Raw genomic sequence first — 25,779 nt, 5'->3', positions numbered from 1 at the left:
AAGGCACAGGGGTGAGCAAAGTTTATAAAGTGTCTGAGTTCGCACTCCTCCGCTCACTTGCTGTTGTGTGTTTGGGGTTTTTGAGGCCTTGTTTTCATAGCTTTGAAACATCAGGATTAGGATCAATCGGATTTTGGGTTTTAAAGGCCGATACTAATCATTAGTAGTAGTTAATGAAACCGGATATTTGACTGTTGTGGTGACTCACATTATAGAGACATTCACTAGAGACTGTGGCTCCTTTTACCCTCCTTGTTGTCCTCGGTCAAATCTGACCCATTTCGTCAGAAAGTTTCTATATCAGAAATTTGGGTTTCTATCAACCAAAATGTCCCAAAAAATAACGTAACGCTTTACAAGTAAAATAAATGATCAGTTGACTACTTTCTTTGAATTTGGTGTTTTATTCAATTTTATAGCATTTGAGAAAAAAAAAATTGATAAAAGAACATTGGAAAAAGTGACAGAAATGACAGAAAAAGCTTAAAGGTGGTTCCTAACCTTTTTCCTCTTTTGGCTCCTACTTTATGTCTAAGAAAAGCTGAGCCCCGAAACCGGTTGAGGTAACTCTCGAGATAGAGCCTTACTTTCTTTTTTGGATACAAAGGAGTTTTCAGCACTTTTACATTTCTCCGCCAGGCTTCATTCATAAAATAGTGATGCCGCGGCAGCAGGACAAACATGGATGATAGCAGCTAGCAGCTAACAGCTAGCAGCTAACAGCTAGCAGCTAACAGCGCCACCAGCTAACAGCTGACCTGGGCCCTATTTCAGAAAGCAGGTTTAGTGAAAACTGAGTTAAGTTAACCCTGAGATGAGGGAAATTTCTGGTTTCTGTTTCAGAAAGAGAGGTAACTCCACCCTCAGAGTCAAGCTACTATGGTAACTCCTCACCTCAGAGTCAGTTACTATGGTAACGTGAGCTCTGTGAACCTAAACTGGTCGGGAGCAGGTTTTTCTCTCAGTCTCCTCCCTCTGACACAGCGCCTTTATTTCCTCATTCATTCATTCATTCATTCAGTTCTGTATCAGGCGCATTTTAGCGCAGTTTGTTATCGGCATGAAAAAAATATATATGTTGGTTTATTAACCATGATAGACAGACTATAAAATGTTTTATTTCTCAAATTTTTGATAACTTCCTATTTGAGCGATATCATTTTTCTTCCCAGTCGATCACATTATGTAGCCTAGGGCTACCTAACCTTATCCGTCCTCATATCGCTAACGCCACCCATCTATGCTCTACATCCCAGCAGATTATTTGTGTCGCTCTATGTTTTATTGCAAACTGCATTTGTCTTGCAACATTGGTGATGCGGAGCATTTTAGTAAAGCCGCTTGTAGCAAAGCGGCCAGAAGAGTGTGACTCACTCTGAAATGTGTTTTTAAACGCTTTTAAAAGGAGTTCCACAGTATTGCAGGTGAATGAGGTAAACCCTTTGAAATAAAAAGATTATGGATTATAATTCTGGTAATGATGGTGCTGCAGCCCTCAGAATGGGATTAGTAGGACGAGCCTTTTTGCCTGCAGTGTTGTCATTTAAAATGAAATAGATTATATATTCAATACCATTTCACCAGTAATGTTAGGCTATCATCATTAAAAATGATATACACTATATTGGAATATACACATTTCCTCTAGCAGCAATTTTCTCCTACCGCTAAATTCTCTCTTTGCAGCAGCTGTTGTGTTGCTTTTTTTTACTCGCTGTATGTGCGCATGAGTATTTCCACGAACCCGCTTGTTTGTGGTTGTTACCATGGTGAATCGTGAGAATCATGGCTCCATTTATGCTGCCTTTTATTGTGGTGGTGCACGCGTTGAACTCCACTCTTGAGTTGATTGAACCAACTCATATCAGCTGTTCTGGAAACCGGAAAACTCAAGAGTTTCCATCTCAGGGTAAATCAACTCAGAGATCAGGGTTGCACTCAGTTTGTTAAACCTCCTACCTGGAAATAGGGCCCTGATGACAGCAAGGGTCCCAGGTTAAGAGGTCCCTTTAACTTAACCAGTGTGTGTAGAAAGAAGCATGAAACATAAGGTGTCGGGTCACAGAAACAAGGCCGTGTAGTGGAGGTGTAATGGCACATTTAACCCTCCTAAACTGTTCGTGGTCGGACTCATTTAGGCGCCTTCACACCACGGGTTAATGCATAAGACCAGAGATCTTCAACAGGGGTTCGGACTCTCCGGATCCTCAGAGTTACTGCAGGGTGGGCCACGACTATTGTTGTGATATTTATTTAAATGTTGAAGACCCCTGGCATAGACTATATAAGTGAAGTCAAATCAGGGTTCAATTTGAAGTTTTTCTTTTCATTTTCCAGTCGGGCAAGTAAACAAAATATCTTACTTTGCCTGAAGTCCATTTTTAATGGCCCCCATACATTTCTTTTGGAAAAACATCAAAAAATATCGTGAAAAATTGGTCAAACTTAAAAAAAAGAAAGAAGCCAAAAAAGCATACAAAAAAAAAAAATCATAAAAAATGTCAAAAAGCGCCCAAAATGTAAACAAAAACTTAAAAGAAAATGTCAAAAAAATTAATATTAATATTATTTATATTATTAAACGCTAAGCATCAAAAGTGTAAAAAGACAATGTTGAAAAAATACGCCACAAGCATCAAGTCGCCAACTCATTTCTTGATTGACCAAGGGCACATTTAACTCAAATGATTTATGGTAACGATGACGCCCAAATGGTCGAAGTAGGTTGTTATATTTACTCGCTAACGTATGCGTTTAACTTTCCCCAAGTTGAACCCTGAAGATGGATGGGACATGGGCCAAAAATACAAAAAATCTAAGTCGACGCCAAAGTTCTAATCCCACCGATGTTTGTTCAAGCTATCATTTTTCTGATAAGTTTTTTGGTTTTGTTGTTATTTGATTTGCTATAAAAACAGTCTGAAATACTTTGCACCAAACGACTCTGGCTCCAAAATTAGAAGATGGCAGCACCTCTGGCGAGACTAGACCTCTCTCTACAGCGCCAGTGGAGGAGGGTCTGGCGAGTCCACACAGCATTCCTGGATCTGATATTAAGAATCCCACTATTGCCACGCGCCAAGACCGGCTCTTCAATAGCGGCCTACACACTACTATTGGCCAGACGTCCATGCCTACATGTACAGGTCCTATCCCCCCTGACCAATCCCATAACCCTAACCCTAACCACTCGAGGTCAAATGCCTAACCCCAACCAATCGAGCTGCTTTGTAGGGCAGGTCTTGCGGGGCCATAGTGGGATTCATAATCTGCTTCCTGGATGGGAGAAAACGTGCTCTGGTTTATTGGCATTTCTTTTAAACCAATCACAATCGTCTTAGGGGCGGGCTTCGGACGGAGCCACGGTGCCTCTGCTGAAAAGTCTCAGGAAGGAACTTGTTTTGGTGGAACATGTCTACGCTCAATAGTAGTTTTAGTCGCGTGAGGGAAAACTCAGATTGGCCAGATAGTCTTGTTAGCTGTCTGGATTTCACTCCTGCAGAGATCTGAGGAGCAGTTAACCATAGTCCTCACAAATCAGCGGAGGCTAGAACCCCAACACAGAGACAAGAGGAAGGGGACGGGACATCCAGCAGAAAAGAGGGACATCCGGAGGAATTTCGGCAGCAACGGAGCAATCTTGGAAGTGGAACTTCAGAGATATAGACTAGCAGCCGGATCCACAAGGTTTTGGCTTCACTTTTGTACAGCGGGAGGCAGTAGAGACTCTTCGGCCCATCTTTAGATACAGTCTATGTTTCACACCTGTAGTTCGGCTTCAGTCGGTCCAGACCAAAGAAAAAAACCCAAAAAGGATCCATTGTTCCACGCTTATCTTATAATAATAACAAATATCATATTAAAAAACAAACCGAGAGGAGTGAACAACACAGGTTGAAAGGTGTGAAAGCAACCAGAGACAAATTACTCTAGACATCTCCAACCAGATTAAAAGCTCCTGCCAAACTAAAACTACTCACTCAGTGTGAGCTAAATCACGCCTAATCAGGTCATACAGCCAACTTTAGCATCATTGGTTTAGTAAACAGAAGTGAAACAAGAGCCTCCAACATCGCTTACATGTTGTGTTTGGGAGCTTTATGGTTTCATAGTAAGCTATAGAAATCCCACAAACTACACAGAAAAAAACCAATATGTGTTTCAACACTGTTTAACAATTTTAGACCCTTTCAAACTGAGTGAAAGTGGGAATCAAATGTCTGGACAGATTTTTATATTATATTTTTGTATATATATATATATATATATATATATATATATATATATATATATATATATATATATATATATATATATATATATATATATATATATATATATATATATATACATATATATATATATACATATACACACACACAACATACATACATACATACATACATACACATACATGTCATACAGGCTAAAGTTTGACACACCTTCTCATTCAATGCTTCCTTTTTATTTTCTACACGATTTACATTGTAGATTCTCACTGAAGGCATCAAAACTATGAATGAACACATATGGAATTATGTACTTAACAAAAAGTGTGAAATAACTGAAAACATGTCTTATATTTTAGATTCTTCAAAGTAGCCACCCTTTGCTTTTTTATTAATAAGGGAAAAACTTCCACTAATTAACCCTGACAAAGCACACCTGTGAAGGTAAAACCATTTCAGGTGACTACCTCATGAAGCTCATTGAGAGAACACCAAGGGTTTGCAGAGTTATCAAAAAGCAAAAGGGTGGCTACTTTGAAGAATCTAAAATATAAGACATGTTTTCAGTTATTTCACACTTTTTTTGTTAAGTACATAATTCCATATGTGTTCATTCATAGTTTTGATGCCTTCAGTGAGAATCTACAATGTAAATAGTCATGAAAATAAAAAGGAAACACATTGAATGAGAAGGTGTGTCCAAACTTTTGGCCTGTACTGTAGATGTAATAAACGGCGCCGTAGGTGGAGCATTCAATGCAGCAGGCTGTGAGAAAGTGGACATGGATCTGGTGAGCATGGATTCAGGATTCGGCTGAACCCCAAAAAATCTGGATTCTGTGCATCCCTAATTAATAAATATATATATATATATATATATATATATATATATATATATATATATATATATAAAAAAAAATATAAAATATATATATATATATATATATATATAAAACTTCTGTTAATCACACAGTGCCTGATTTAGATTCTATTTTTTCTGACAAAGTTAAACAAAGTACGTCTGCTCGTGTAAAATTTGAAATCTTTGGCTTCTTTTCTTCAATGATGAAACATGAGAACGATATTCAGACACAGGAGTGTTTTCATCGTTGCAGACAGAGTAAGGAAGTCTCTGGATGCCAACAAACAAACATTAGTAAATCAAACAGTTTTTTTTTTTTTAATTCCATTTAACAACATTTTTTCTAATTTACCACAAAAAATAAATTTCCATTTTCATTTTTTTTTTAATGTTTAAAAAAAAAAAAAAAAGCACAATTACTTCCATAATGAAAATGTGTTTTTTTATTAAATTGACAAATTATTTTTCAACCCACTCCCAACAGACTTTTAATTTAAAAAAATCTGCAAAACAATGAAAAGAAATCAATAAAAAAATGTAATTACAAACTGAATTTAAACATTGTTCTCAGTGTTTAAACTATTTAATGTCCTTTTGATTATTAAATCATTTTGACTTTTCTGTGCAAGAACTCAGAAATTTTACCACGACAACCGGCCAGGTCTCTCAAATGAAATCCAGTAAATTATGATGAAAATTTTATTTGAATTTGCTTTAATTATCTTCTTAAATATTGGCAGTCATAGACTTCCGTAGAAAAAACCACAAAACTAAAGCATTACGCTCGATGTGAACTGCAATGTTCCTTTAAGTGCACACAGCGACACTGACATAACGCCTTAGCTTCTTTAAATAATTGAAATATAAGTAAATCTTATAGTGTTTTAATTTTTACAGCAGAAATTAGAACTTTTTCCTAAATAAAACAGAAAGAAATTAAACATTTTCTTTTCCTGGCTGAGCTAAAAAAAACAAAAAAAAAACAACAAGAACTTTGTAACGGACTAGACATTTTGTACCGTTATACCTCCACCTAGGTGAATTAACTGTAAACCATCTATAGAGGAATCAAAACATGAAGTTATCAATATCAATCATGAAAACGCTGAGTAGTGGTCAACACCTTCTAAAGGATACAAAAAGAAAGAAAGAAAGAAAGACCGGAAGAGAATTGCACATTTCTCTATAGCATTGATTCTTACGTCCTAAATATCGAAACTGGAAGCTGTGTTCGGTACGTTCCCCCCCCGAAAGCTACGGTCGGTAGTCTACGGCAAGGCCCGAGCACGAACAAACGGCTGCTGTGGAGCTCTAGTAAAGGGTCTGATCTCCCAGCATGCATCTTGTCCTCCCAGTTTCACCAAAGTCCAGTCTGTTAACTCACCTCCCGAAGCTGCCGGGGAACTTCCTCCAGTCCCAGACCGGAGTTTCTCCGGAGAAGCTCGCAGGAAAAACTAAAAATCCCACAAGTCCTCGCAGTCTTAATTAGTCAGTGCCATTTGTTGTAAGATCCTAAAAAAAACATCACACTCCTCTTCTTCTTCTTCTTCCTCCAAACGTCAGAGTCCTTCATTTCGTGTGTGTGTGTGTGTGTGTGTGTGTGTGTGTGTGTGTGTGTGTGTGTGTGTGTGTGTGGAGGGAGGGGAGGTCATACCTCGTGGAAGCAGTCGGAGGGCGGGCTTTTCCTCTCCGCTCCCCTCCACCGCTCCACCATCTTGATGGCCTCGGACACGACGCACACCGAGGACGTGAGGGTCACCAGGAACAGCAGGTCTGCAGGAGAGTCCACACAGTTTACACACACACAGTTACAGTCCTTCCAGAAAAATGCTGAGTTCTTTTTGTGATTGTTGTAGACAAAAATCCTTGATTAATGCGGCACGTTTTCTTAAAAAATGCGATGGAATATTCTATATATGATATTTATGCAATTTTATGCGATGAAATTGCAGGAACTTGCAAAAACTGCGGTTTGATGACAACACCCTGCATTTCGATGACGTTCAAGTTGCATAATTACGTCACTTCATAACGTTCCCATGGCAACGGGGGAAAATGGCTGCCCCTGTGTGAAGTAAACGCAACATTTTCCAACTTTCTGCTAAGATATATCATGGGACTTTTTTTGCAACGAAAATGCGGGGATTATGAAATCATGCAAGCCCCAAATATTTTGCGCAGAAATCTGCAATTTATGCGGCGAAAGTGCGGCGTATTTGAGAAAAAATGCGCCTTTGGCCGATTATGCGTTGAATTATGCGATCGCATAATCACGTTTTTCTGGAGGGACTGGTAGTTAGAGTCTCGCATCGCCAGACTTCTCTCCACTGCGCTGCAGGGGAAGGTCTGGCCACACACAGCATTCTGGGAGAAAAACACTCCAGGTTGTTTCTATCCGTTAACCCTTATATGATGTTGACATGAGTTGTGGGTTGCATTGAAATTTGGCTATACGTCCCTCACCGCACGCACGCACATAAGATGCGTGCAGCTTTTGAACACACTACATGTGGGGGGTCCGAAAACCAGTCAGGATCTGGTGTTAGGGTTAGGTTCATCCGTGAAGAGAACACCTCTCCAAAGTGCCAGACGACATCGTATGTGAGCATTTGCCCACTCAAGTCGGTTCCGACAACGAACTGCAGTCAGGTCAATAGATAGATAGATAGATAGAGGGGGATGAACCCTAACACCAGATACTGACTGGTTTTCAACCCCCCATACAGTAAAACTTCACATTTTAGAGTGGCCTTTTATTGTGGCCAGCCTAAGTCACACCTGTGCAACAATCCTGCTGCTGGTGGATGGATTATCTCGGCAAAAGGAGAAGTGCTCACTGACACAGATTTAGACAGATTTATGAACAATATTTGAGAGAAATAGGCCTTTTGTGTACGTAGAAAAAGTCTTCGATCTTTGAGTTCAGCTCATGAAAAATGGGGTGTCGCGTTTATAATTTTGTTCAGTGTATGTATAGCAATTTATCGCTTTGGATAACAGCGTCCGCTAAATGACATGTAATGTAATGTAAATAGTCTCAGGAAGGAACTAGTTTTGGTGGAACATTTGCACCACGCAAAAGAAAACGCCACATACAATATTAAATGAAGTTAAATGTTGACACACTACAGTAACGTGAGATATTTAAATAAGCTGATACATGGTTAGACCTCATTGGCTCTTACCAGTTTATCTTATCGGTCCCCAAAACGTCCCAGTTAGAGAGGAAATGCCCTAAACATATTTATATTCATTCCCTGAATGAACCAAGAAGACCTGCCTTGTTGCACGATACAAATTTTGCTTAAAACTTGCCATTTTCAGCCCGTAAGGTTTCGGCAAATGTTGCTCGATCCGACCAGAGGTTAAAATTAATATCAAAAAGTTCCACACTAAAGCTTTAAGACCCCGCAGAAACCCAGCAGGGTAGCGACAGCCGACTTTGCTCTTACCAAAGATGCTGAGGCTCTCCGTCTGGAAGACGTTCTGTAGAGGAGGGAAGTAGATGACGAGCAGCTGACCCATGATGGAGGCCAGGACGGCATAACAGAAGGTCCGGTTACTGCACAGACCCATCTCATGCACCATCCGAGTCTGGGGGGGTAGGGGGAACCAGACACACAGTCAGGCCCAGCTCATAGACACTCATATCTTTACTGTCACTTCTCATCCAGCAGAGAAATTGTTTTATAAGAAGTAGGTAAGCAACTTGTCATTGTCCATTAATCTGTGGATTATTTTCTGGATGAATGGATGAGTTCTTTGGGCTCTAAAATGTCAGAAAATGATGAATAATGTGGATCAGTGTTTCCCCAAAAAGCTCAAGATGACGTCCTCAAAGGTCTTGTTTTGTCCCCAACTCAAAGATATTCAGTTTCCTGTCCCAGAGGAGAGAAGACACTAGAACAATATTCACATTTAACACAGCTGATATCAGAGAAGATTGACTCAAACTGATTCATCGATTATCAAAACAGTTATCGATTAATTTAATGGTTGACTGACTAATCGATTCATCTTTGCAGCTCGAGACTTTATGTCAGTTTTTAAATAAGTACGTTAGGAGGGGAAGGAAAGAAGAAAGGAAGTAAGTAGGGAAGGAAAGTAAAGGAAGGATAAAAGAAAGGAGGCAAGGATGGAAAGAAGAGGGAAGGAAGGCAGGATAGAAGGAAAGAAAAGGAAGAATACATAAGGAAGGAAGGACAAAAAGGGGAAGAAAGGAAACTAGACTGAAGAAAGGACGTACGTAGGGAATGAGGAAGGGAAGGAAATGCAGAGAAGGAAGGAAGGAAGGATGAAAGGAAGTTTAGAGAAGAAACTAGAAAATATTCACATTTAACAAGCTGACATCAGAGAAGTTCTAAAACTCAAACAGATTAATCGATTATCAAAACAGTTAGCGATTAATAACTTTAAAAAAGCGCGCTGAACACAGAAAGCACGAAACCGCTTTAAGCCATCCGTCTGAACATATCATCCTTAAAAATAGAAGCACTTCAATAAAACCACTTTTTTTGTGACTTCAGCAAACTTGAAAAAAAGAAAGAAAAACCTACAAAGGCGCGTTTACATAACCTGACTCCACCAGATGGATCGCTTCGCATTTGCTCGGCATATCCATCTGGGAACTTTCCGTTGGAGAACTTTTGGGAAGGGGGAGAAAATCCTGGTTAGCTGATTGGATGAACCATCTGTCTATCACCTATAGTTGGTGATAGACGGGCCAAATCAACCAATCAGATCCACGAAGCGTATTAAAAAATACAACCACAAGCCAGGCTACCCCTGCTGCTGCTGCAGGCCAAGCATAGCTCGTTAGCTCAGCAAGCTAGCAGCATGTCGGTAAAGGAGATTTGCCGTTTGTGTAACGAGAATTTAGGAATAAAAGGCCCCATTTCAGGTTCCTGGTCCATATTCCAAAAGAAGGATCCAAGAGGAAAAAGCATTAGCGAGCGGCTAACAGAATTAGGGCTATCGCTGTCTGAAAATCCTGGTTAGCTGATTGGATAAACAATCTGTCTATCACCACCTAACCCCTAGGGGTGGGGGAAAAAAATCGATACAGCATAGTATCGCGATATTTTTCGTGGCAATACTCGATACACAGACGCCAAGTATCGATCTTTTATAACATATGTGTTGGTCAGTCTGTCTGCTTGACAATCACATTTTGCAGCAATACAATTGAAGTGAGATGAACAAACAGAGAAATGTATCTTTTTAGATAAAACAGATGTTGACAAAACTGTCCTTTCGGGACATCATTTTAAATTGGAAAAAATCTGAAGTTGGAAAAAAAGGTAATACATTGCAATATATCGCAGAATATTGCAATATGTTTAAAATCGCAATAATATGGTATCGTGACATAAAGCATCGGGATGATATCGTATCGTGAGGCCTCTGGTGATTCCCACCCTTACTAAACCCGCCTCAAAACCAACGCTGATTGGTCGGTCGTTTGGCGAACTGCTCCAAATGTTCTCTATCTCAAGATGCCAGACTGATCTGGGAGAGGAAAACTGGAGCTCGCCAGATCAGGACGCTCTCACCAGGCTAGCGTTTACGTTCCCCAGAGAAGGTCTTCCTAGCAGCGAGTGGTCTCCGGTGTGTGTGACGGGTTACCTGAGAACGCGAGCTCAGAGCGTTGAACATGTCGAAGAAGACGAAGCAGGTGAAGGTCATGGTGGTGTCTCGAGGAGTGATCACGTTGTCCTGCAACTGAAAAAACAAACAAACAAACAAACACGTCTTTAGGCCAGGACTTCGGGCAGAGTGGACAACGTACAGTCCAGTTGCAAAGCACTTAAAATTTGACACCTCGCCACACCCGAGCCGTTAGAAGACCGCCAAAACGCTTCACAACTTAGCTCTGACTAAGTCTTTACGTTTTGATAGAATGTCAAACGTCTAATGGCGTTTTTCCATTACATGGTACCTGCTCGCCTCGCCTCTACTCTCCTCGACGCGCTGTGCGTTCGTTTTCCATTGCAGATTTTAGTACCGCCTCAGCGTGGCTGGTCGTCATAGCGACTGCCGTGGGCGTGGCTTAGTAGCGTTGGCTTTTCCCCGACTCATTTCCTGGTTCTCCGGCTCCGTAAACAACATGATATCAAAGAGATAGTTAACGTTTACTGCTCCAGATTTCCCACCGTGGTCAGAAAGAACAGAGCAGACATTTTGTTTCTCTCACATATATATGACTCTAGAGTCTCTACTCGCTTTGTTTCTCTCACATATATATGACTCTAGAGTCTCTACTCGCTTTGTTTCTCTCACATATATATGACTCTAGAATCTCTACTTGCTTTGTTTCTCTCACATATATATGACTCTAGAGTCTCTACTCGCTTTGTTTCTCTCACATATATATGACTCTAGAATCTCTACTCGCTTTGTTTCTCTCACATATATATGACTCTAGAGTCGCTACTCGTGTGTCTCTCACATATATATGACTCTAGAGTCTCTATCACTTTGTTTCTCTCACATATATATGACTCTAGAGTCGCTACGCTTTGTTTCTCTCACATATATATGACTCTAGAGTCGCTACTGCTTAGTTTCTCTCACATATATATGACTCTAGAGTCGCTACTCGCTTTGTTTCTCTCATATAGATGACTCTAGAGTCGCTACTCTTTGTTTCTCTCACATATAGATGACTCTAGAGTCGCTATCGCTAGTTTCTCTTCACATATATATGACTCTAGAGTCGCTACTCGCGTTCTTTCTCTACATATGACTCTAGAGTCGCTACCGCTTAGTTTCCTTCATATACACATATATATATACATATATATGACTCTAGAGTCGCTACTCGCTTAGTTTCTCTCACATATATATGACTCTAGAGTCGCTACTCGCTTGTTTCTCTCACATATATTGGACTCTAGAGTCGCTACTCGCTTAGTTTCTCTCACATATATATGACTCTAGAGTCGCTATCGCTAGTTTCTCTCACATATATATGACTCTAGAGTCGCTATCGTTGCTTCTTCCTCACATATATATGACTCTAGAGTCGCTACTGCGTGGCCTTTCACATATATATGACTCTAGAGTCGCTACTGCTTTGCCTTCACATATATATGACTCTAGAGTCGCTACTTTCTCTCACATATATATGACTCTAGAGTCGCTACTGCTTTGTTTCTCGCACATATATATGACTCTAGAGTCGCTATCGCTTTGTTTCTCTCTCACATATATATGACTCTAGAGTCGCTATCGTTTGTTTCTCACATATATATGACTCTAGAGTCGCTACTTTGCTTTCTCTCACATATATATGACTCTAGAGTTGCTACTGCTTTAGTTTCTCTCACATATATATGACTCTAGAGTCGCCATCGCTTTGTTTCTCTCACATATATATGACTCTAGAGTCGCTACCGCTTTGTTTCTACCACATATATATGACTCTAGAGTCGCTACTTTGTTTCTCGACATATATATGACTCTAGAGTCGCTACTCGCTTTGTTTCTCTCACATATATATGACTCTAGAGTCGCTACTGCTTAGTTTCTCTCACATATATATGACTCTAGAGTCGCTACTTTGTTTCTCTCACATATAGATGACTCTAGAGTCGCTACCGTGAGCTTTCTCTCACATATATATGACTCTAGAGTCGCTACTGCTTTGTTTCTCTCACATATATATGACTCTAGAGTCGCTACTCGCTTTGTTTCTCTCCAATATATATGACTCTAGAGTCGCTACTGCTTAGTTTCTCTCACATATATATATGACTCTAGAGTCTCTACTCGTAGTTTCTCTCACATATATATGACTCTAGAGTCGCTACTGCTTAGTTTCTCTCACATATATATGACTCTAGAGTCTCTACTGCTTAGTTTCTCTCACATATATATGACTCTAGAGTCTCTACTGCTTTGTTTCTATTACATATGACTCTAGAGTCGCTCATCGCTTTGTTTCTCTCACATATATATGACTCTAGAGTCGCTACTCGCTTGTTTCTCTCACATATATATGACTCTAGAGTCGCTACTGTGAGCTTCTTCCTCACATATATATGACTCTAGAGCTCACACGCTTTAGTTTCTCTCACATATATATGACTCTAGAGTCGCTACTGCTTAGTTTCTCTCACATATATATGACTCTAGAGTCGCTACTGCGTTGTTTCTCTCACATATATTGACTCTAGAGTCTCTACTGCTTTGTTTCTCTCACATATATATGACTCTAGAGTCGCTACTGCTTGTTTCTCTCACATATATATATGACTCTAGAGTCGCTCTCATTGTTTCTCTCACATATATATGACTCTAGAGTCGCTATCGCTTTGTTTCTCTCACATATATGACTCTAGAGTCGCTACGCTTTGTTTCTCGCACATATATATATGACTCTAGAGTCGCTATCGCTTTGTTTCTCTCACATATATATGCCTCTAGAGTCTCTACTCTGTGCTTCTCTCACATATATATGACTCTAGAGTCGTAACTCTTAGTTTCTCTCACATATATATGACTCTAGAGTCGCTATCGCTTAGTTTCTCTCACATATATATGACTCTAGAGTCTCTACTCGCTAGTTTCTCTCACATATATGACTCTAGAGTCGCTACCGCTTTGTTTCTCTCACATATATAGACTCTAGAGTCTCTACTGCTTGTTTCTCTCACATATATATGACTCTAGAGTCGCTACTGCTTAGTTTCTCTCACATATATATGACTCTAGAGTCGCTACTGCTTAGTTTCTCCCACATATAGACTCTAGAGTCGCTACTGCTTTTGTTTCTCTCACATATATGACTCTAGAGTCTCTAACGCTTTGTTTCTCTCACATATATATGACTCTAGAGTCTCTACTCGCTTTGTTTCTCTCACATATATATGACTCTAGAGTCGCTACCCCGCAGTTTCTCTCACATATATATGACTCTAGAGTCGCATACGCTTTGTTTCTCTCACATATATATGACTAGAGTCTCTATCAGCTTAGTTTCTCTCACATATATATGACTCTAGAGTCTCTACCGCTTTGTTTCTCTCACATATATATGACTCAGCTTACTCGCTTTTAGTTTCTCTCACATATATATGACTCTAGAGTTGCTACCGCTTAGTTTCTCTCACATATATATGACTCTAGAGTCTCTACTTTTGTTTCTCTCTCACATATATGACTCTAGAGTTGCTACGTTGCGTCTGTGCACATATATATGACTCTAGAGTCGCTACCGCTTTGTTTCTCTCACATATATATGACTCTAGAGTCGCTACTTTGTTTCTCTCACATATATATGACTCTAGAGTTGCTACTGCTTAGTTTCTCTCACATATATATGACTCTAGAGTCGCTACCGGGTTTCTCTCACATATATATGACTCTAGAGTCGCTATCGCGCTTTTTCTCTCACATATATATGACTCTAGAGTCGCTATCACTCGCGGAGATAATCGCCACTCTCTCACTTCTCCCTCGCTCACCAGCTCCCACACACACACACACACACACACACACACACACACACACACACACACACACACACACACACACACACACACACACACACAAAAAAAAAAAAAAAAAGAGTATAAACATCAGGCCACTTGTATGCTACGGAGAAAGCTTCCGTGGAGCCTCCGGCAGCAAAAAACACTGCTGGCTAAACTATTTAAAAATGCCGCCTCTCGCTAGCAATGCAGTGATCAGTGACGATTCTTTCCGACCAATCAGCAGTTCAGCAACGTCACCCTCGCCTCCCAGCTCACGCCCTCCAGCTCGCTTGGAACCTCGACTGAGGTGGTACTAAAAGTATCTGTTAGCAGGTACCAGGTCCTTTTTTTCGTAATGGAAAACCAAAAAAGGCGAGTAGAGTCGAGTCGAGCCGGTACCATGTAATGGAAAAGCGCCATAAGAGAAACATACTGAAAGGGCTACTTCTTTAACATTTTGTATGGGGCGCTATTGAGCCATTTTGCTACACTCAAGCACACAAGACACATGAAATAAGTGTATCAGCGGTTCTGATGCTTGGGAACAATTTCACGCGTTTTTAACGCAACTTTAGCCCCTTTAGACAGGTTTACTTGTTGTCCCCAGAGTAAGAACTAACCAGGGGAAGCAGCGTTCAGTTTTTATGCTCCACATATCTGGAACAAACTCCCAGAAAACTGCAGGTCAACCGGTTCAACTCTCAGTTCTTTTAAATCAAGGCTGAAGACCTATCTTTTTGATCTTGCCTTTCTTTAAATAACCTATTTTATCTGCTTTTAAAAGTTTAACTGTTTTACCTAACAGTACCTAATATTGCTTAACAGGGCTTAATAGTACCTAGAACAGTGCCTAACAGTGCATAGCAGTGCCTACCTAACAGTGCTTAAACTGCACTGTAAATTTTATTCTTGTCTTTTATGTTTCTGTTTTTTTATTCTTATACTGCACTGTAAATGTTATTCTTGTCTTTTATGTTTCTGTTTTTTTATTCTTATACTGCACTGTAAATTTTATTCTTGACTTTGTTTTTAAATTGTTTTTAATTGTTTTCTGAATGCTCTTTCATGTTTTATGTAAAGCACTTTGAATTGCCCTGTTGCTGAAATGTGCTATATAAATAAAGCTGCCTTGCCTTGCCTCAAAAATGCGATCCATTTGCAAAAATATCCTCAGTTTTAAAAAGGGCTTTCGCTATCCGATGTTGTCGATGCTCGGGCCAAAATTATTCACAAATCTGCCAATCACATCTCTTCTGTTTTTGGTTTTCCTATCCATAATAACAACAATAATAATAATAAAAATAATAATAGCGACAATCGACGTGCGTCAAATGAGGCGCAAAGAAAGAAACCAAAAAAAAAAACAGATGATTTCCATTTAAACTTTTCGTGCAGCGTTTTCTTTAAGGTCGCCGAGACAACGAGCGAGAAATAGAAGAAAGGAAAAGTGCGCCACCTCTCTCCAGAAGACGAACAGCGTCCCACAGACGATGACGAAGGCCGACACCAGCACCTTGACCAGCAGACTGCGAGTGATGATGCTGTCTCTCACGTTACGGGGAGGCTGTCTGATAACGTCCCGGTCCACCGGCTCCACGCCCAAACTGGCAACAAAAAAAAAACACTCACCGTCACAAACACAACACATTTCTCTTCGTCCTTTTCTTCATGGACTTGCTCCACCTTCGCTTTCTACATTCATTAAACCTAGGTCTGACAGAGGATAATGTACCAAAGCCTCATTTAGAGGAGATTTAGAGATCCCGCTTAGAAAAACTACCTTTGGACAAACTGTTCTGTCTATCAGAGGAGGTCACTTTTGGAACAGCATCCCAACAAACATTAGAGAATGTCCAACTTATTGCACATTTAAAAAGCACTTTAAACTATTTCTTAAGAGTTCCCAGTTATGTCATCACTTTGACTAATTTTATTGATGTAATGTAATCTGTCTGAATGTGTGCTAATGTGTTCCTTGTTTGATATTGTATATTGTCATATTCTCACCTATGTATTATCTGCATGTTGTTGTTTTCCTGCCTCGGGACTACAGGTGAAAATTAGCATTTATGCTATAACCTGGCTCATTTACAGTCTTTACAGAAATGTTAGATTGTTCATTAATGTGCATTGTCCCGAATAAATAAATAAATAAATAAAAAATAAAAATAAAAACCAAAGTGGGAAGGTTTCTGTTCTGTGCACGCCAGAAATCCTCCTAAATCCTCCTAAATCCTCCTCAATCCTCCTGTTGTCCTTGAGGTCAAATCTGACCCGCTTTCCAAAAGTTTCTATAATCAGAAATGTGAGTTTCTTTCAAACTAAATTTTAAAACAAAGTAGCGTGGATGGTTCCGTACAACGCTCTTCAAAAGTTAAATAAATTATCAGTTAGTTTAAAACTTAGCAGAAAGTTGAAAAAAATGTTGTGTTTACTGCACACAAGAGCAGCCATTTTCCCCTGTTGCCATGGGAACGTTATGAAGTGACGTAATCACGCGACGTGAACATCATCGAAAAGCAGGGTGTTGGGGGAATTTGACTTTGAGTCACTAAGTTGGTATCCAATCAGAAAGCTATCTTAATATCTGATGTCTACTCAAATCTCTTTGTTTAAGTGCTCCTGCTGTCTATATTATTATTATTATTATTATTATTATTATTATATTATTATAAAACTATTATTATTATTATTATTATTATTATTATATATTATTATTTTTATATTATTATATATTAACGATTTTTGAAAGTCTGTCTCTTTTGTATCTTTTATTTCCCTCTGTTTAGACTATTAATTTTATTTTTACTTTAATATTATATTATTTGTATATATTTTTGTATCTTATTTGTTTACTTATTGCAATGATTGAATATCTGTAAACTATTTTTGGAAATTAAGTTTAAAAAAAGCAGGGTGTTGGGGGGGGGGAATCACTTTTTCTTCTCTTTTTCATCATACTGCATTTTTTGCAAATTCCCGCAATTTCATCGCATAAAATTGCATAAATATCCCTCATATTCCATCGCATTTTTTAAGAAAACGTGCCGCATAATCAAGGATTTTTGCCCCGCAACGATCACAAAAAAACTCCGCGTTTTTCTGGAAGGACTGGTAAAGACAAATGTATAATAGAACATTAAAAAAACGTAGGAAAAAAATGTCAAAAAAACAGAAAAAAAAGGGACAAAAACATGGTAAGAGCTTAAAAACGTCAAAAAAAGCGCAGAAAAATGGCAGAAATTCGAAAAAACTCGACCCAGAAATACTAAAAGTTGCTTGTTGGTCGACGGGGAAGACAACACAAGGGGTTAAAAGAGTTCCACAATTTATGTAATTTCACTATTAAACCTTCAACATTTCAAAGATCATTTCTAATGTACGTGAACCAGAGTTTTTCGAAATACAAATTTCATTTGTAAACTATAGAGTGTGGTCTAGACCTACTCTATCTGTAAAGTGTCTTGAGATAACTCTTGTTATGATGTGATACTATAAATAAAACTGAATTTAATAACATAATATCTTTAATTATGAGTTTTTTTAAACATGTTATTCATTAAGTTAGCTGTTTAGTTATATTTCCTTCAAGTTTTATTAGTTTTTGTCTCTATTAGTCCTTCAATCAGTCACAGGTTACGTAAGAAATCAAACCTAAGAAATTATGAACCCAACATGAAGGTCTAAATGTTGTTTTAAAGTCCCAGAATGAGAGGATGCATTAATCTGCAGTGGAGGAATCATTCATTTATCTAATTCGTTGTCTTTAAAGTAGCCAAATCCGTTCATAACCTCCTTAACACTACAGTTCCCATGATGCCCCTGTACCTCTGAGCGGGAGGGCCGTCCATGATGATGTTGATCCACAGGATCTGCATGGCGTTCAGCGGGTTGGGGAAGTTCATCAGCGTTGCCAAGGAGATGAGCGTCAGAGCTGCAATACTCCTGCAGGAGGTCGAGTTTAAACAAAACTTTATTTAAATGAGTGAATGGGCTCCACTCTCTGCCTTTATATGTAACTGCACAAATTTGTATTTTATTTTTTTGAAATCGCACACAGACACGCGCGCGCGCACACAGATGCGCACACACACACCCACAGACACAGAGATACACACACACACACCCCGAGATACACACACACACACACACATAGACACAGACACCCACCCACACAGCCCCAGAGACAAACAGACACAAACACACACACCCCGAGACACAAACACACACACCCAGAGACACAAACACACACACCCAGAGACACAAACACACACACACCCAGAGACACAAACACACACACCCAGAGACACACACACACCCAGAGACACAAACACACACACACCCAGAGACACAAACACACACACACACCTAGAGACCCACACACCCAGGACACACACACACACACACACCCAGAGAAACAAACACACACACAGAGAACAAACACACACACACACACACACACACACACACCCAGAGACACACACACACACACACAGAGACACAAGCACATACACACACACACACACACACACACACACACACACACACACACACACACACACACACACACACACACACACACACACACACACACACACACACACACACACACACACACAGCACGATATATACTCACGTGCTCAGCTGGAAGCGGACAAAGTTTTTAATGTTGTTGTAAATTCCTTTTCCTTCCTCGATGGCCGACCTGGAAGCACAGAAACAAAACGCTGCTCGTCATTTCTGCAGTTTTAAAAAGGAACTTCACCCACAAAAGGACCGTGTGTATCAGTAGTAGTAGTAGTAGTAGTAGTAGTAGTAGTAGCAGTAGTAGTAGCAGTAGTAGTAGTAGTAGTAGCAGTGTTAGTGTAGCAGTAGTAGTAGTAGTAGAGTAGCAGTGTTGGTAGTAGTAGTAGTAGTAGTAGTAGTAGTGGCAGTAGTAGCAGGCGGTAGTAGTAGTAGTAGTAGTAGTGGTAGTGGTAGTGGTAGTGAGTAGTAGTGTGAGTGGTAGCGTGAAGTAGTAGTAGTAGCAGTAGCGTAGTAGCAGTGGTAGTAGTTAGTAGAGTAGTGAGTAGTGGTAGTAAGTAGTAGTAGTAGTAGTAGTAGTAGTGAGTAGTGGAGTAGTGTTGTAGTAGTGGCAGTGGTGGCAGTAGTAGTAGTAGTAGTGGTGGTAGTGTAGTGAGTAGTAGTGGTAGTGAGTAAGTAGTAGAAGTTAGGAAGTAGTGGTAGTAGTAGTAGTGGTAGTAGTGGTAGTGAGTAGGGAGTAGTAGTAGTAGTGGTGGAGTGGTAGTGAGTAGTAGTAGAGTAGTAGTGTAGTAGTAGTGGTAGTAGTAGTGGTAGTGGCAGTGAGTAGTAGTAGTAGTAGTGAAGTAGTAGTAGTGTGTGATGGTAGTAGTAGTGAGAGTGGTAGTAGTAGTAGTAGTAGTAGTAGTAGTAGTAGTAGTAGTAGTAGTGATGAGTAGTAGTAGTGAAGTAGTGAGTAGTAGTAGTGGTAGTAGTAGTAGTAGTAGTGGTAGTAGTGAGTAGAGTAGTAGTAGTAGTAGTGGTAGTGGTAGTAGTAGTAGTGGTAGTAGTAGTAGTAGTAGTAGTAGTAGTGAGTAGTAGTAGTAGTAGTAGTGGTAGTGAGTAGTGAAGTAGTAGTGGTAGTAGTAGTAGTAGTAGTGGTAGAGTAGTAGTAGAGTAGTAGTAGTAGTTAGTAGTGGGTGGTAGTAGTGGTGGTAGAGTAGTAGTAGTAGTAGTAGGTAGTAGTGGTAGTGGTAGTAGTAGTAGTAGTGAGTAGTAGTGAGAGTAGTAGTAGCGTTAGTAGTGGTAGTAGTAGTGGAGTGGTAGTAGTGAGTAGTGGTAGTGTAGTAGTGGTAGTAGTAGTAGTGGTAGTAGTAGAGTAGTAGTAGTGAGTAGTAGTAGTAGTGGAGTGGTAGTATAGTAGTAGTAGCAGTGGTAAGTAGTAGTATTGACAGTGGTAGTAGTAGTAGTAGAGTAGTAGTAGTAGTAGGAAGTGGTAGTAGGGTAGTAGTGAGTAGTAGTAGTGGTGTAGTAGTAGTAGTGGGAGTAGTGTGTAAGTAGAGTAGTGGTAGTAGTAGTAGTAGTAGTGAGTAGTAGTAGAAGTTAGTAGTAGTAGTAGTAGTGAGTAGTAGTAGTGGTAGTAGAGTGTAGTGAGTAGTAGAGTAGTAGTAGTGGTAGTGGAGTAGTGGTGGTAGTGGGAGAGTAGTAGTAGTAGTAGTAGTATTATTAGTGGTGGAGTGAGTAGTGGTGAGTAGTAGTAGTGAAGTAGTATTGTGTGAGTTGAGTGATTAGTGTGAGTAGTGAAGTGGTAGTGGTAGATAGTGGTAGTAGTGAGTAGAGTGGTAGGATGTAGAGAGTGGTGGTAGTAGTAGTAGTGGAGTAGTAGTGAGAGTAGTGGTAGTAGTGGTAGTGGAGTAGTAGTGGGGTAGTAGTAGTAGTAGTGGTAGGGTAGTGGGGTAGTGGTAGTGTGGAGGTGTGGAGGAGTGAGGTAGTAGTGTTAATTAAGTAGAAGAGTGTAAGGAGTTTGTGGTTTAGTGGTTTCAACGCAGGTACAGGGAGATGTGGAGGCTTGCAGACAGAAGACAGGTGCATTGTGGCTTGGAAGGGGTTGTGGACCAGGATGTACCAGAGTCTGGTAGGACCAGGCTAGTTGACCAGAGTCTGGTAGGACCAGGCTAGTGGACCAGAGTCTGTAGGACCAGGCCAGAGTACTGAGTAGGACCAGGCTAATGTACCAGAGTCTGGTAGGACCAGGCTAGTGTACCAGAGTCTGGTAGGACCAGGCTAAGTGGACCAGAGTCTGGTAGGACCAGGCTAATATCCAGAGTCTGGTAGGACCAGGCTAGTGTACCAGAGTCTGGTAGGACCAGGCTAGTGTACCAGAGTCTGGTAGGACCAGGCAAGTACCAGAGTCTGGTAGGACCAGGCTAATGTACCAGAGTCTGGTAGGACCAGGCTAGTGTACCAGAGTCTGGTAGGACCAGGCTAATGTACCAGAGTCTGGTAGGACCAGAGCCACAGAGTCTGGTAGGACCAGGCTAATGTACCAGAGTCTGGTAGGACCAGGCTAGTGTACCAGAGTCTGGTAGGACCAGGCTAGAGTACCAGAGTCTGGTAGGACCAGGCTAGTGGACCAGAGTCTGATAGGACCAGGCTAGAGTACCAGAGTCTGATAGGACCAGGCTAGTGGACCAGAGTCTCCGTAGGACCAGGCTAAAGTGTACCAGAGTCTGGTAGGACCAGGCTAAGAGTACCAGAGTCTGGTAGGACCAGGCTAAGTGCGACCAGAGTCTGGTAGGACCAGGCGGCTAGTGTACCAGAGTCTGATAGGACCAGGCTAGTGGACCAGAGTCTAGATAGGACCAGGCTAATGTACCAGAGTCTGGTAGGACCAGGCTAGTGTACCACGAGTCTGGTAGGACCAGGCTAGTGACCAGAGTCTGGTAGGACCAGGCTAAGTACCAGAGTCTCTAGGACCAGGCTAGTGGACCAGAGTCTGGTAGGACCAGGCTAGAGTACCAGAGTCTGATAGGACCAGGCTAATGGACCAAGATTGTTAGGACCAGGTAGAATGCTTATGTACATAAATAAAAAATTGATTCCGATCCGACACCGCGTGGTCGTCGGGACTCCTGCTGCCCACGTCTGCAGACTCACATGATGGTCTGGAAGTCGTCGTCCACTAGGATCATGTCGGCCGCCTCCTTGCAGACGTCGGTGCCCGTCTGGCCCATCGCCACGCCGATGTCGGCCGCTTTCAGCGCCACGGCGTCGTTCACCCCGTCGCCCGTCATGGCCACCACGGCGCCGATGTTCTGGAGCGACTGCAGGGAGGCCGCACTTTAATATTTCAGGCAACCTCCACACACTGACTGACAGGTGGAGAGCTTCTAGAACAGGGGTCCTCTAAGTCCGGACTCAGGTCTAAGCTGCAGTACTGCTGCAGGCCAGCAGGAGGTCGAATTTAAACAAAACTTTATTTAAATGAATGATAAACAATAAGAAGGAATGGGCTCCACTCTTTGCCTTTATGTTTTTTTTAAATCAAACACCCACGCAAACACAGACCTAGACACACACACACACACACACAGACCCAGACACACACACTCAGACCCAGACACACTCACACAGACACACACACACTCACACAGACCCAGACACTCACACAGACCCAGACACTCACACAGACCCAGACACTCACACAGACCCAGACACACACACACACAGACACACACTCAGACCCAGACACTCACACAGACCCAGACACACACACACACAGACACACACTCAGACCCAGACACTCACACAGACCCAGACACACACACACAGACCCAGACACACACACACAGACCCAGACACACACACACACACAGACACAGACACACACTCAGACCCAGACACTCACACAGACCCAGACACACACACACTCACACAGACACAGACACACACACACTCACACAGACCCAGACACACACACTCAGACCCAGACACTCACACAGACACACTCACACAGACCTAGACACACACACACTCACTCAGACCCAGACACTCACACACTCACACAGACCCAGACACACACACACAGACCCAGACACTCACACACACACCCTAGAACACACACACTCAGACCCAGACACACTCAGACCCAGACACACACACTCAGACCCAGACACACAGACCCAGACACACACACTCAGACCCAGACACTCACACACACACTCAGACCCAGACACTCACACAGACCCAGACACACACACACAGACCCAGACACACACACACACACACACACTCACAGACCCAGACACACACACACAGACCCAGACACTCACACAGACACACACACACAGACCCAGACACACACACACAGACCCAGACACACACACACTCACACAGACCCAGACACACACACTCAGACCCAGACACACACACACAGACCCAGACACTCACACAGACACACTCACACAGACCCCACACACACACTCAGACCCAGACACTCACACACTCACACAGACCCAGACACACACACTCAGACCCAGACACTCACACACACACTCAGACCCAGACACACACACTCAGACCCAGACACTCACACAGACCCAGACACACACACACAGACCCAGACACACACAGACCCAGACACACACACACACACAGACACAGACACACACACACTCACACAGACCCAGACACACACACTCAGACCCAGACACTCACACAGACCCAGACACACACACACACAGACCCAGACACACACACACACACACACACACACACTCACAGACCCAGACACACACACACAGACCCAGACACTCACACAGACACACACACACAGACCCAGACACACACACACACTCACAGACCCAGACACTCACACACACAGACCTAGACACACACACTCAGACCCAGACACTCACACACTCACACAGACCCAGACACACACACACTCAGACCCAGACACTCACACAGACCCAGACACTCACACACTCACACAGACCCAGACTCTCACACACTCACACAGACCCAGACACACACACTCACACAGACCTAGACACACACACTCACACAGACCCAGACACACACTCACACAGACGACCCACACACACGCTCACACAGACGACCCACACACACACAGACGACCCACACACACACACAGACGACCCACACACACACACACACACACCACACACACACACTCACACTCACTCACACTCACACACCACACTCACTCACACACACACACACACACACACACACACACACACATGTTCATCACCTTGACTATCTTCAGCTTGTGTCGGGGACTGGCTCGATAAAACACCGCTATCTGTCGGGAGAAGAAGACAGCTTTGATTCTGACAAATACAAAAACATATGCAAGAATAAAAAAAACAAAAAAACACACACAATGTATGTTCTGTGATTTTTAATTGCCGGTCGTTATAGAAACCGAGAGATGGGATATGTGCTGAGGCAGTTTATCTTCTACACCTTAAAGGATGTTAGAGGTCTGAGCTGGAAGAACAAAAACTGTAAACATCTTCACATTTGATCGTTTACTGTGCCTTTGTTTCCAAATCAAATGGGTAAAACTCGAGGTCGGCCAGTTTTTCTTGATTTGCTAAATTCTATGATGGCTAAAGGAATTTTTTTTTTGGCTGACTTTTGGAGGAGCTTTACGTCGACAACAAAGCGACGAAATAAAAACCCGTCAAAAGTGTCAAACAAAGTAAGAAAAGGCGAAAAAAAAAAATCAACTAATTACAAAAATAAAACTACAAAAATTATGAAAAATTGGACATGCAATAAGACAGTCAAAGATACAGTACAGGCCAAAAGTTTGGACACACCTTCTCATTCAATGTGTTTCCTTTTTATTTTCATGACTATTTACATTGTAGATTCTCACTGAAGGCATCAAAACTATGAATGAACACATATGGAATTATGTACTTAACAACAAAGTGTGAAATAACTGAAAACATGTCTTATATTTTAGATTCCTCAAAGTAGCCACCCTTTGCTTTTTTTGACAACTCTGCAAACCCTTGGTGTTCTCTCAATGAGCTTCATGAGGTAGTCACCTGAAATGGTTTTACCTTCACAGGTGTGCTTTGTCAGGGTTCATTAGTGGAATTATTTTCCTTATTAATAAAAAAAGCAAAGGGTGGCTACTTTGAAGAATCTAAAATATAAGACATGTTTTCAGTTATTTCACACTTTGTTGTTAAGTACATAATTCCATATGTGTTCATTCATAGTTTTGATGCCTTCAGTGAGAATCTACAATGTAAATAGTCATGAAAATAAAAAGAAAACGCATTGAATGAGAAGGTGTGTCCAAACTTTTGGCCTGTACTGTATATTACTTTTTTTTAATGAAATAAAAGCATGTCAGTTAACTCTGTGTCTGGCCCTGGATGTGATTCTCATTTTCCAGTCTGGCCCTTACTCCTAATTAAGGGCCACCAGGTCCGGATGTTGACCCACCAGGTCCGGATGTTGACCCACCAGGTCGGATGTTGACCCACCAGGTCTGGATGTTGTTGCGGCGCGGCTGCGGCCGTGACTGACAGCTGTAGTCACGAGGACCTAGGGGTGTGACGAGACGCTTACTCCACGAGACGAGACACATCACGAGATTGGGTTCACGAGAACAAGACGAGACGAGATTTTTTTTAAAAAATGTAAAGAAATCCTCAATGATGAAATA

At 41.4% G+C, this 25,779-nt stretch overlaps 1 protein-coding gene across 1 annotated transcript in view; it reads right to left on the bottom strand.

Moving 5' to 3' along the window:
• Positions 1 to 5,776: 5,776 nt before the first annotated feature.
• The window catches only part of atp2c1 (ATPase secretory pathway Ca2+ transporting 1), a gene marked incomplete at its 5' end in the record, with an annotated part of 32,159 nt that continues 12,156 nt past the window's right edge, over positions 5,777 to 25,779 (bottom strand). Inside the window, 8 exons of the mRNA XM_039806172.1 lie at positions 5,777 to 6,864; positions 8,544 to 8,685; positions 10,717 to 10,812; positions 16,024 to 16,171; positions 18,396 to 18,512; positions 19,204 to 19,272; positions 22,224 to 22,390; positions 24,343 to 24,393. Coding sequence (XP_039662106.1) covers positions 6,740 to 6,864; positions 8,544 to 8,685; positions 10,717 to 10,812; positions 16,024 to 16,171; positions 18,396 to 18,512; positions 19,204 to 19,272; positions 22,224 to 22,390; positions 24,343 to 24,393 — 915 coding nt within the window. The remainder of the gene's footprint in view (positions 6,865 to 8,543; positions 8,686 to 10,716; positions 10,813 to 16,023; positions 16,172 to 18,395; positions 18,513 to 19,203; positions 19,273 to 22,223; positions 22,391 to 24,342; positions 24,394 to 25,779) is intronic.

This window comes from Perca fluviatilis, chromosome 7 (assembly GCF_010015445.1).
Source record: "Perca fluviatilis chromosome 7, GENO_Pfluv_1.0, whole genome shotgun sequence".
Classification (NCBI taxonomy): Eukaryota; Metazoa; Chordata; class Actinopteri; order Perciformes; family Percidae; genus Perca; species Perca fluviatilis.
This window is presented reverse-complemented; position numbering and strand designations above follow the sequence as displayed.